At 42.4% G+C, this 12,266-nt stretch overlaps 1 protein-coding gene across 1 annotated transcript in view; it reads right to left on the bottom strand.

The window, feature by feature from the left end:
- Positions 1–12,266, bottom strand: part of LOC102471583 (transient receptor potential cation channel subfamily M member 6) — a 207,034-nt gene that overhangs the window by 186,742 nt on the left and 8,026 nt on the right. The window contains exons 3-4 of the mRNA XM_006155328.2: positions 7,035–7,212; positions 2,501–2,714 (exon numbers count right to left, since the gene is read on the bottom strand). Of these exons, the coding sequence (XP_006155390.1) occupies positions 2,501–2,714; positions 7,035–7,212 (392 nt within the window). The remainder of the gene's footprint in view (positions 1–2,500; positions 2,715–7,034; positions 7,213–12,266) is intronic.

The following is a 12,266-nucleotide window of genomic DNA, read 5'->3' as shown; positions in this document are numbered from 1 at the left end:
GCTGGTGCAGCTGGTGCAGGGATCACTCCTTGAAGAGCCAGGCCCTGGAGGAGTGAGGCTGACTCAGGTCAGGCTGGTGGCCATTTAGGGAGCAGCAAGTATTTCTCATTTCCAATTTTTTGTGTTTCTATGAACTATCTCAATCATCTTCACACTCTTACATTTGTTTCTCTAGGTTAGTTGGCCCTAATCTATAAAGTTAAAAAACAAGCAGCAAAATAAAGCATTTAATAGTTAGTTATTCAGAGAAAAAAGCCTTATCCAGGTCTACCTTACTCTGAGCTCTGTGACCTTCCCCACTCCACGCCCTGTGTAACTGGAAATGAAGAAAGTACCATACAATGGACGTAGAACTCTGCCAACTTCACTTTATCCCAACAATGTGAAACAGTAATTATCTCTATAAAATGTACAAAAGGAACTGCCAGGTCACCTACAAGTGACATGTCAAGTCCCTTGGTTTTATTTTACTTTATTCTTTCTTTCTTTTTTTTTTAAAACTTGCCAGAGGGACAGGAGAGACAGGTGGGGGAAAGCACCCCCAGTGCGGTGTGGTCACACTGCAAACCCTTCTCCATTTCTCCGTCCTGTTGGGATTTGGGGTAAGCAAGCACATGTGCCCAGCATGTTTCTCAGGCTTCTGGGCCAGGCCTTGAACCACATGGTCATCCACATGGAATCCAGCTCCCTCAACCACCAGGCTATGGGGCAGCCCTTATTTTGCTCCTTCTGTCGGTTGCTTCTTTCATTCCTTTTCAGTCAAAAAAAAATTAAACTAAATTGTTCTTTAATCAGTACAGGCTGCTCGGTGCTTAGGCACACGTGTAACCCGGGCCTCTAGCGCACAACTAGATTGGAGAGCTCAGACTCAGATTCCTCCTAACCTGTAAGGCAAAATACAAACATGCAACTGGTGCTGCAGACAAAACACTGTCGCCATCGGAGACACACGCGAGCAGCGCCACGTGAGATACTCAGAGGCTGCCCCATGGATATGTTGGTGTCTAGTGCAGATCTTAGCAGATGGACAGAACTGCATAGGAGACACTGAGTAGGGCATCCTGTCAAAGGAGAGGAAAGTGAAGGGAAGACAGAAAAACACAGGTTAGTAACAGATGGGTAGGAGGTGAGGGTCTGTTTTCAACCCTGGCTGCACATTGGACAATATTTTAGAAGCTCCATCTTCAAACTCTCTGGGGGACAGCTTAGGCATCTGTATTTTTGTATATATAAGGTTATTTTTGTTTCTGTTTTTGTTTTTCCACAGGTTGTGTATACTAGCTGGAGAGAGACAGAGAGTCAAAGAGAGGGAAAGTGAGAAATCACCCCTCAGTGGGGATGGCCCCATCACAATCCCTACTCCTCCCTTCTCATCCTAGGGTTTTGGGCACACATGTACACACGCCACCAGGTGCAGGACTCAAACTGCAGTTGACCATGTAGGAGTCCACTGTCTTAACCACTGTGCCACCTGCTGGGCCCAGCATCTGCATTTTTTAAGAGAGATTTTTGCTGAAGAGGGCATGCACTTGCCAGGAAGACAGAAAATCTGAAATCACCTCTCATTGAGTATGGCCATGCCACAATCCCTTCTCCACCAATCTCCTCCTGGGACGTGGGGCACACACACATAAATATCCAGCATGAGTTTGAGGCCACCAGGTCCAGGACTCAAAATACAGTCCACCATGTGGGAGTCCAGCATCCCAGCCACTATACCACACAGTGGCCCACATCTGCATTTTTTAAAAGTTCCCCAGATGTGGGTGTAGGTAGCTTGGTTGAGGCGCTGGACTCCCACATGGCTGACCTCCATTAGAGTCCCATCCCTGGTAGCTTACTTTTTTACTTTTCCTCTCTCTGTCTCTCTTTGGCCGAAATGTAATGATGAATATAAGTAAATAAAATAATTTAAAAATAACAATAAAAACAAAAGCTCCCCTGGTGATTCCAATGTGCAGACAGTTCAAAAACATTAATATAAAGCAGTATGGTTTAGAACCCAATAAATAATGTTCTCGAAAATGAGATTTCAAGTATAAAACAGTCAGTGATAAAGACAGTGGGAATATGGGCAGTCATTTACTGTATAAACAAAAAAAAAACTTAGCATTATCTGCTCATACCCAACATAGTTAATGCAAGTTTGCACACATCTTCTAGTCCCCCTGTCTGAGAACTTAATAATGACAACATGAGTTTAGCTAAACTCCAGCCCCCCACACACACTCCGTTTGCAAGGAATTGCTGTCTCTTCCAACTTCACCAGGGACTGAAACTCAAAAAGTTTATTCACATTTATGTTACAATAGTATATTTTGACAGTGGATAGAGCAGACTTCAGGAGAGACCTGCGATTCTTCTGGGTGTATTTTGGAGTCCCTAGGCTCTTCATCTTTCCCCCACATCTCCCAGGAGCGCTGCAGAGCAGAGATTAGTTGCCACGCTGCCTGATTCACAGTTAGGAAAAGGACAATTAGAAAAAGGGACCGTGCTCTACCAGTATTGGTGCCTGCAGTTAGTATCCAGGCTCCTGTGGTCTCCGCAGCTTTGACCAGGCCTTGGCTGAAGATCTTCTTAAGCTTGGAAGGTATCTTGAAGTCCTGAATGCCCCCATGGACCGAGATCACCAGCTTAGGCAGCTTCATCTTCCACTCTTCCAACATTAAATGTAACAGATGATCCAATTTTGTGTCATAAGAAGTTCTAATATACTAGAAGACACACACATGCATGAGCAGAAAACAGTAAAAAGATGCCAGATACAGAAGCAATGAACACACAGCAGGGTGACTGCAATGGCCAACACCCAAAAGCACGTGTCTGGGAGCTTTTGTTCTTCTTCTGTAATGGAAATACTTTTAAAAGATCCCACACTCCCTTTAATCTCCTGGGAATTACAAGTAACTGCAGGACCTTCGGGGCTGGCCTACTACTGTTCTCCAAAAAACTTGAGGTGAGGCAGAAATATTTCAAACAACTGGCCAAAAATCATTACATCTGGGCCAGCAGGTGGCATGGTGGTTAAGGCACTGGGCTCCCACATGGCCAATCACAGTTCAAATCCCAGACCTGAGACCTTGCTTTCTCTGTCTCTCTCTCTCTCTCTCTGTCTCTGTCTCTGTCTTTTTTCTACTGAGTGCACATGCCCTACAAAAAATTAAAATAATAAAAAGAAAAAAACCCATTAATAAAAAGTTTTAAAAAAAATAGACGAGATGAGATTTTTCCAAAAATGCTTTGGCTTGTATTTATTTATTAACTTATTTTAGAGATTTTTAGCCATAGGACACCTGTGCTCGCTGAAGAGAGAGGGACAGAAACAGTAAGAGGGAAAGTGAGAAGTCATCCCCCAGAGGGATGGCCACACCCACAATCCCTTCTCCATTCTCCTCCTGGGATCTTGGGCATACACGCACACATGCCCAGCATGGTTTTCAGGCAGTCAAGTACAGGACTCAAACCACAGTCAGTCATATGGGAGTCCAGCAACATAATCACAATGCCACTCGCTGGCACCGTACTTTGGTTTTTAATTTATTTGACCACTCTCCATATTTGCATGATTTTATATAAGATTCAGGAGCATATATATTTGATTTATTGTAAATTTTATATTCTAACTATTTCCTTTACATATCACTATTCCTCTAATTTATTGAAATTTTACCTTCTATTTCCTTTATATATCACTAACCCTCTGAAAACATTTTTTCCCAAAAGAAATACTTTTCACAAAACAGTTATCTCTGAATAGTCAAGCAGGAGAGAAGAGAAGGGAAGAAAAGAGAAAACAAGACAAGACAAGGGAAGGGAAGGAAAGGGAAGGGAAGGGAAACCCAAGACAGCAGGTAGCCCCAGAGTCATTCTGTGTGCCCAAGATCATATTGCTTGAAGGGCGTTCTTTTTCCAGCAAATGCAGCCATATACAGTCCATTCATACAACATTGAGATGAAGAGTTTGCCCTCCTCAAGCATATGCCAACCAACAGCAAGATAAGTCAGATTTCTAGGAAAAATAAGGGCAATGAGACCCTATGAATTATAAAATTGCTATATATCAAGAATAACCAGAGGTGGAGATTTACATACATGCAAATAGGAATGATCATATTATCCTCCAGAAAATCATAGTGATTTAAAATAATTTCCCAGGTCCAGCAGGTGGTGTGGTGGTTAAGGTACTGGACTCCCACACGGCAGCCCACAGTTTGAGTCCTGGACCTGGCAGCTCGCTTTCTCACATTCCTTCCTTCTTACTCTCTCTCTCTCTCTCTCTGTCTCTCTTTGGTGAGCGCACATGCCTTATAGCAAAATAAGAATACGTTTAATTTAACTTAAAAAGAAAATAGCATCTTATAAAAAAATAAAATTTAAAAAATCCTCTTTGAACTTAATACATAATCCCTTTGTCTTATAATTAAAATATTAGAATTCCTGAACATTGGAAAAGTGTAGCTATCACAAAATGTAACAGTAAGAATCCAAGGATCGTAAAGATTCAGTTTACAGTGAAACTGAGCTGCCACAGCTCTACTGCATACTAAAACAGCAGGGAAAACATGGGTTGGCTCTTGTGAAATGGCTTATGTTGCTCTGATTAGTGAGTAAGAGAAAAGCCAGCTCTAGCTCTTTGACTCTCCACCCCTACAACTCTTTCTCACAAGCCCCCATCTCCTGCAACTGTGAGCCATTTCAGGTCTAGCAGATATTTTTCATTGAGATTTCAGGATGGACAATCAGGATAGACAATCCAATGAACGAAATTATCTGCACGAGAGTCTTTTCTCCCAAAGAGAACCGAAGACCACGGTAAAGGTTAATGACTACCCCATCCTCTCTATCTCCTTTATACTGACTCCCTTACACAGAATCTTACTGGCCGGGATTTACCTCACATCCTTTGAATGAGGAATGAGATGGGAGGGACAAATAACCTGGAAGGGAAATCCAGCACAAGGAGGTGAGTAACGCGCTCGTACAAGCTTTTCTGCTAAAAATGAACCTAAAGTCTGATTTTGACACAAAATACCAAGTCGAGTTTCTTCTCCTCTCAGACCTTAAATAAAATGCAGTAAGGTGCACAGGCTGGAGTAGGAGCCCACTGCAAAGTATAAAAATAGTGGAGTCAGACAGTGGCACAGCAGTGAATGAAATGCCAGCTCTCTGAGAGGCTGACCCACGTGGAAAGGTTCTAGGTTTGTGTCCAGAGACCCCGTGGAGTATCCCGGGCATGCACGTGCCCATGATCCCGGGCTAGCTGGGGCTAGCAGTGGGTCTCAGTCCTGAGAGCCTGTTGAGGGTGAGGTCTCTCTCTCTCTCTCTCTCTCTCTGCCTTTCTCACCCATGGAAGAAATAAATACACCTTAAAAAATATTAATCTTCTGCCTAACCCTATGTATATTCAGATCTCCTAAATGGACCATAAATTCCCTGACCTTCTGTATAAGTGATTCTTCATGCCTAGAGTAATTTCAGCCCATTTCAGATCTCAGTTTAGCTGTCCCTACTTCCAGGCGACTTCTTTACACACATAAAGGAGAAAGAGGGCCATGCTATTTTTATCAAGAGGGTCAACACACATACATGCTCACACACCCCAAACAGGAAGACTTTACCCTTTTCATTCTCTCAAAGGACCTGTATTCCCTCTCCATAGCATCCTCACCCTCTGTGGCAAATGGGTATTTATTTCCTTTTTCTCTCACTGGACTGCAAACAACGTTAGTACGTGAAACGTATGCTCGCAGGGCACCCAATAAATATTTGTTGGATAGGTGAAAAATGAGTAAATGAAGGTAATTAAGAATAAACATAAAAGCAAAAGAAAGAATAATATAACTTAAAGGAAAAGTTACACAAGGGGTTCTACAAGAATCAGCTTCCAAAAAAAGAGACTGAAGAGGAGAACAAGGGGATTCTCCCTGCCTACTAGAGAAAACATCAACCCACAAAATAAAATATAAGAGTAATAACAGGAAATGTAGATTATTGTAGAACTGTATTATGAGGCTCACTCTATTAGGAACCAGGGTTCTTAATCCAGCCAACTGACAGCTACACCCCAGGGCACAGCTGGTGCAGCCCTTTCCTGAAGCAGGATTAGCCTGCAGCTTCCCTGGTGAAAGCTGCTTCAATAAAGCAGGAAGTAAATGCGCTCAAGAGAGAACACCTGAGGGAGAGCGGATCTGTCAGTGTGCGGATCACATGTAACCTTACCATGTTAGGAACAGGAGGAAACCTGGCCTGGATAGTCCAAGTGGGTACATGCCGTGGGTACGGAGCAGAATTCCCCCATACTCCTCCTGCAAAGAGGCCCTCACAGGAACTAAGGGGATGTGAATCATCACAAGTTACTGATGATCGCTATGGTCTTACTTCCTCTCGTTGATAGTAACTTTTCTGCCTTCTTTAAGAAAAAGGGGGTCTGGCAGGTGGCATGGTGGTTAAGGGTGCTGGACTCCCACATGGTCAACCATGGTTCAAGTCTCAGACCTAGAGGCTTGCTTTCTCATTCTCTCTCTCTCTCTCTCTCTCTCTCTCTCTCTCTGGTCAAATTAAAATAAATAAAATAAAAAAATAAATAAAATAAAATAAAATAATTCTTTTTTTAAAATTGTGTGATTAAATTAGGCCCACTGGGATAGCCCAGGATAATCTCCCTGTTTTCATAGCTTCCCATAGTGACTTAAAATGAAGAGAAAAGAAAGAAAAAAAAAAAGAAAAGAAAAAGGTAGTCCATTGGAAATTATCTAATGGGTAATAAGCCATTCTTTTCTGCAGAAAGTATAAGCTTGCTAAAATAAAGAGGTCAGTCAAATAAACAACTGGTCACACCACAACCTGGAACAGGTTCACTCCCCTTCAGACATAAAGGATAGAGAGGGTTGGGCCATATCAAGGGTCAATAACATGGCTCGCTTTTGCAGTATAACCAGGTCATCTGATTATCTACACTTGGAGATACAATGTGGAGATACACTTGGGGCTAGCCTCTGTTCAAAACAATAAAACAATCTGGATTATTAGCAAACCTTGGAGTGGTAGGTGTGCTCTCCGTCCTGGAAATTAATAGTCCCAAAGGCATCTGTAGGGCTTTTCCTTGTGTGCTTTTCAACAGACCATTGTTCATTTTCATTACCCAAGGTGGCTGAGATGGTCCAGGTATAATCTATCCCATGATGGTCTCCAATCAGTCTGCCACAGTAACACCTTAAATTCAGGGGGAAAACAACTTCAGAATAGAAAATAGATGCAATCCTTCTACATTTTTCTAGAGTAATGTTTTAGATGCCATATATTAACTCTTAAAAACTTCACATTAAAATTTATATTAAATTTATATATTAAAATTTAGATTTTAATAAATTAGATTTATAGAATTTTTAACTTTATTCATTTATTTTAGTTTGACCAGAGAGGGACAGAGAAAGAGAAAGTGAGAAAGCAAGTTGTCCCGGCCAGGACTCGAAACACATTCAGCCACGTGGGAGTCCAGAGCCCTTAACTACCATGCCACCTGCTGGCTCCAATTTATAGCATTTCTTTTTTTTTTTTTTTTTTTTTTTTTGGGGGTTTTTTTTTAGGGGTGCATGCACTTGCCAGACAGACAGACAGAGAGAGACAGAGAGACAGAGAGCGAGAAATCATCCCCCAGGGAAGATGGCCACGCCACAATCCCTTCTCCATTCTCCTCTCAGGATCTTGGGCACACACGCACATGCACCCGGCATGAGTTTAAGCCACCGGGTCCGGGACTCAAACCACCGTCGACTACATGGGAGTTCAGCAAAATAGTCATTACGCTAACTGCTGGTTCCTCCAATTTATAACATTTCTAAGTTTAGAAATAGTCTCAGTGGTTCTCACCCTTGGCTGCACATTAGAATCATTGGGGAATGTTCAGAAAAATACTAAAAATCTCTTGCACACTCACATTCATAACAGTACCATCACAATAGCCACGAGGTAGAAGCAATGCACAAATATCCACTGCTGGAGTGATGTATAAACAAAATGTGGTAGATATACGTGAAGGAATATTACTCAGCCTTAAAAAGGGAATTTTATGGGACCAGCAGATGGTGTAATTGTTACATTGCTGGACTCCCACATGGTCAACCACAGTTCAAGTCCCAGACACAGAGACTTGACTCATGCTGGGTATGTGTGTACACATGCCCAAAATTCCAAGAGGAGAATGGACGAGAAGGAACTGCGGTGTGGCCATCCCCACTGGGAGAGTGATTTCTCACCTTCTGTCTCTCTGTCTCTCTATCTCTCTAGCAAAAATCTCTCTTAAAAAGAAAATTCAAAAACAAAGAAGGAGAGACCAGCAGATGGTGTAACGGTTATGTCACTGAATTCCCATTCTAATTTGAGTCCTGGACCCAGTGACTTAAACTCGCACAGGGTACATGCGCATGCGTGCATGCCCAAACTCCTGAGAAGAGAATGCAGAAGGGATCCCCTGGGAGATGATTTCTTGCTTTCTGTCTTTCTGTCTCTCTGGCAAGTGCATGCACCCTATAACAAAAATCTCTCTATTGAAAAAAAAAAAAGGAAGAAAATTCTGATATATGCTGCAACATGGATGAACCTTGAGGGTGTCATGTTTGCATGTTTGTTGAAATAAATGAAACACATACACACAAAAATAAATATTGTATGATCTCATGCTTACATGAGGTATCTAAAATAGTTAGATTCATAGACACAGACAGTGGAGCAGTAGTTGCCAGGGCTGGGGAAAGGGATGATGGGAAAATGATGCACAGTGGATACAGAGTTTTAGTTTTGCAAGATAAAGAGGTTCTGGAAATCTATTGCACAACATTATGAATGTTCTAAATACTACTGCACTGTACACTTAAAAACGGTTAAAATGGGGCCAGCAGGTGACATAATGGTTAAGGTGCTAGACTCCCACATGGACAACCACAATTCAAGTCCTGGACTTGGCAACTTACTTTCAGCCTTTCCCTCTCTTTCTCTCTGTCTGTCTCTGATGAAAACATGTGCTCTATAACAAAAATTTTTATATAACAGTAATAATAAATAAAATAAAATAAAATAAAATAAAAAAATAGTTTTTAAATGGTTAAAATGGACCCTGCTGTAGCACATAAATATGCCATTGCTTGGGACGCTAGGGCTGCATGGGAGACCCAGGTTCAGTTCCCAGAGCAACCTGAACATGCTGGATATGGCCGTGCACACCTGTAATCCTAAGTCACTGGGAGGCTGGGCAGAAGGATTGCCACTTGATAGGGCTGGTTGAAGCTTGGGGTGGATCATGATGTAGAGACACTAATATAATGCCTATCTCTGTCTGTTTCTGACTCCCTTCATGTTTGTCTCTCTATCTTTCTTACTCCTGGAAGAAATAGATAAACTCAGGGCCAACCTCATAGCCTTAGGATCTGGATCCCACATGGCCATCCATGGTTAGAAGCCCAGCCCCAGCAGCTTGAAAAATACACCACGTATGTCTATGTGTGTGCTCAGTGTCATGACGGGATGGAGGAGAAGGGACTGTGGCATGACTGGGGGGAGTGCTTTCTCACTTTCTCTCCAGAGAACACCTGCACCCTCTGGCATTATAAAAACAAGTCCCACGACGTTTCTGAAATTCAACCACAGTGACCAGAATATATTCATAGAGAGTGTCATAAATACAAAATAATGACCACGACAATCAATACTTATATGGGTATAAGTTTATCATTTCACATATACTCTATAAATTTGCATAAAGAAAGAATTTTAAATTTTGTTTTACATTTAGAAATTAGCAGCAACAACAATAAGCTACTCCGAAGAGAAATCAAAAGTAATTGGCTGCCTCAAACACCGGGACTTAGGAACAGCTTTTACAGTGCATAGAACAAAACAGGACAGGCTAGTGGACATAGATGGATGGACAGACAGACACTGTTAAAGGCAAAGAGTACTCTAAACCACTATCATTCTTGAATGTTAGTACCATGAGTCACGTGTAATCTCTGAGTGAAGTTATGAAGACTGAGCCCGTTCTGTAGCCTTATGGTTAACGGAGCTGGGTCACACATGCAGCTGACTGTGTTTTGACTTGTGGCCCTGGTGGCTTGAGAAACATGTCTTAAATCCTGACAGGATGGAAGAGAAAGGACTGTGGTGGGACCATGCCCTATTTGGGGGTGCTTTCTCCCTCTTTCTTTTCTGTCTCTCTGTCTAGCAAGTGTATATGCCTTCTGTCAATTAAATAACAAAAAGAGGGCCAACCAATGGCATGATGGTTAAGGCAGCTGGATTCCACATGGTCGACTATGTATTTTAAGTCCCAGATCTGGTGGCTTGAAAAGCACATCAGGAACCAACAGGTGGCATGACAGTTAGGGCACTGGATTCCCACATGGCCGACCATAGTTTGAGCCCTGGACCTGGTGGCTTACTTTCTCACTTTCCCTCTCTCTCTCTCTGTCTCTTTGTCATATCTGTATCAAATTTAAAAATAATAATAGTGACCAAAAAATTTTTGAAAAAAAAGCACATCAGGCACATGTGCATGTGTGCCCAAAATCCCAAGAAGAGAATAGGAAAAAGTAAAAGAAGAGGCTGAGGCATAGCCATACCCCTGGGAGGGTGTTTGCCTACTTTCACTGTCTTCCTCTAGCGGGCACATGTGTCCTATAGTAAACTAAAAACTAAAATAAAAATAAATAAAAAATGAAAGTCATGAAGCTTTCCTCAAGAGAAATACATAGGGGTCAGCACATAGCCTAGTAGTTAAGGTATCGTACTCCCACATGGCCTACTCCCAATGGCTTAAAAATCCTGCCAGCCACATGTGCATGCATGCCCAGAATCCCGAGAGAAGAACAGAGGAGATGGGACTACAGTGTCGCCATCCTTCATGGGGTGTAATTTCTCAATTTCCCTCTCTCTCTCTCTCTCTCTCTCTCTCTGTCTATGTCTGATGAGGCACCTACCCTATGACCAAACAAAAAAAATTACAGCTGAGACAGAAGCGTCAACAGTATACAATCCCTTCACAGAACCAGAACAAACTGGTGATGAAAACTCCAGAATGTAAAAAGCAATATAAAGGGACTAGCAGATGCATAATGGTTAAGGCGATGGATTCTCACATGGCTGATCACAGTTCAAGTCCCAGATGCAGCGACTTGAAATCACACCAGGCTTGTCTGCGTGCATACCCAAAAACCCAAGAGGAGAATGAAGGAAGGACTATGGCATGGCCATCCCCCCTGGGGAAGGCGATTTCTCTCTTCCCTCTCTCTGTCTCTATGTCTCTGGCAAGCACACACGGCCCACAGCAAAAACCTCTCTTAAAAAGAAAAAAAAAAGCAACACTAAAAGCAGATACACATTATGGGGTCCAACAATGTAGTAAAAAAGGATGAAGAGGGAACCAGCAGTTAGCGTAATGGCTATGTCACTGGACTCCCACGTAGTCGACCACGGTTCGTGTCCCGGACCCAGTGGCTCAAAACTCACGCTGGGCGCTTGTGCGTGCGTGCCCAAGATCCCGAGAGGAGAATGAAAATCCCTCAAAAAAAAAAAAAAAAAGGAAAGGATGAAGAGAAAATAAGTCAGATAGGGGCCAGCAGGTGGTGTGGTGGTTAAGGGCACTAGACTCCCACATGGCCAACCATGGTTCAAGTCCTGGATCTAGCAACTTGCTTTCTCACTTTCCCTATCTCTCTCTCTCTCTCTTCTCTCCCTCTCTCTCTCTCTCTCTCTCTCTCTCTCTCTCTCACACACACACACACACACACACACACTCACCTACACAGATTTATTAAGTACTTGGTATTTCAGTACTTGGAAAAGCACTGGAAATGTTCTAGGATTCTCTCTCTCTCCCCCTCTCTGGTCAAATTAAAAAATAAATAAATAAATAAATAAATAAACTTAAATAAAATAATTTTTAAAAAAGAAAAAAATAAGTCAGACAGTGGAGGACTATTGGGGTTCCATATGAAGGGTCTTTAACTCACAGGGAGAAATAGTAATCCCAAGCATACAGAATACACATAGGCTCTACTAGCGAGAAATACACAATCTGGTCATCATTTGGAGCAATGAGCACTTTCCAAAATGAACAAGCATCTGTTTATGGGTGAAAGCAAATAATTTTTTTGGGGGGGTGGGGAGAAGTTTTTGCTATAGGGTGCGTGCGCTCACCAGAAAGACAGAGAGAGAGACAGAGAGACAGAAAACGAGAAATCACCCCCCAGGGGGGATGGCCATGCCACAATCCC

Source organism: Tupaia chinensis, unplaced genomic scaffold, assembly GCF_000334495.1.
Source record: "Tupaia chinensis unplaced genomic scaffold, TupChi_1.0 Scaffold000447_1, whole genome shotgun sequence".
Classification (NCBI taxonomy): Eukaryota; Metazoa; Chordata; class Mammalia; order Scandentia; family Tupaiidae; genus Tupaia; species Tupaia belangeri.
The sequence above is the reverse complement of the archived record's forward strand: the minus strand, read 5'-3'. Positions and strand labels throughout refer to the sequence as shown.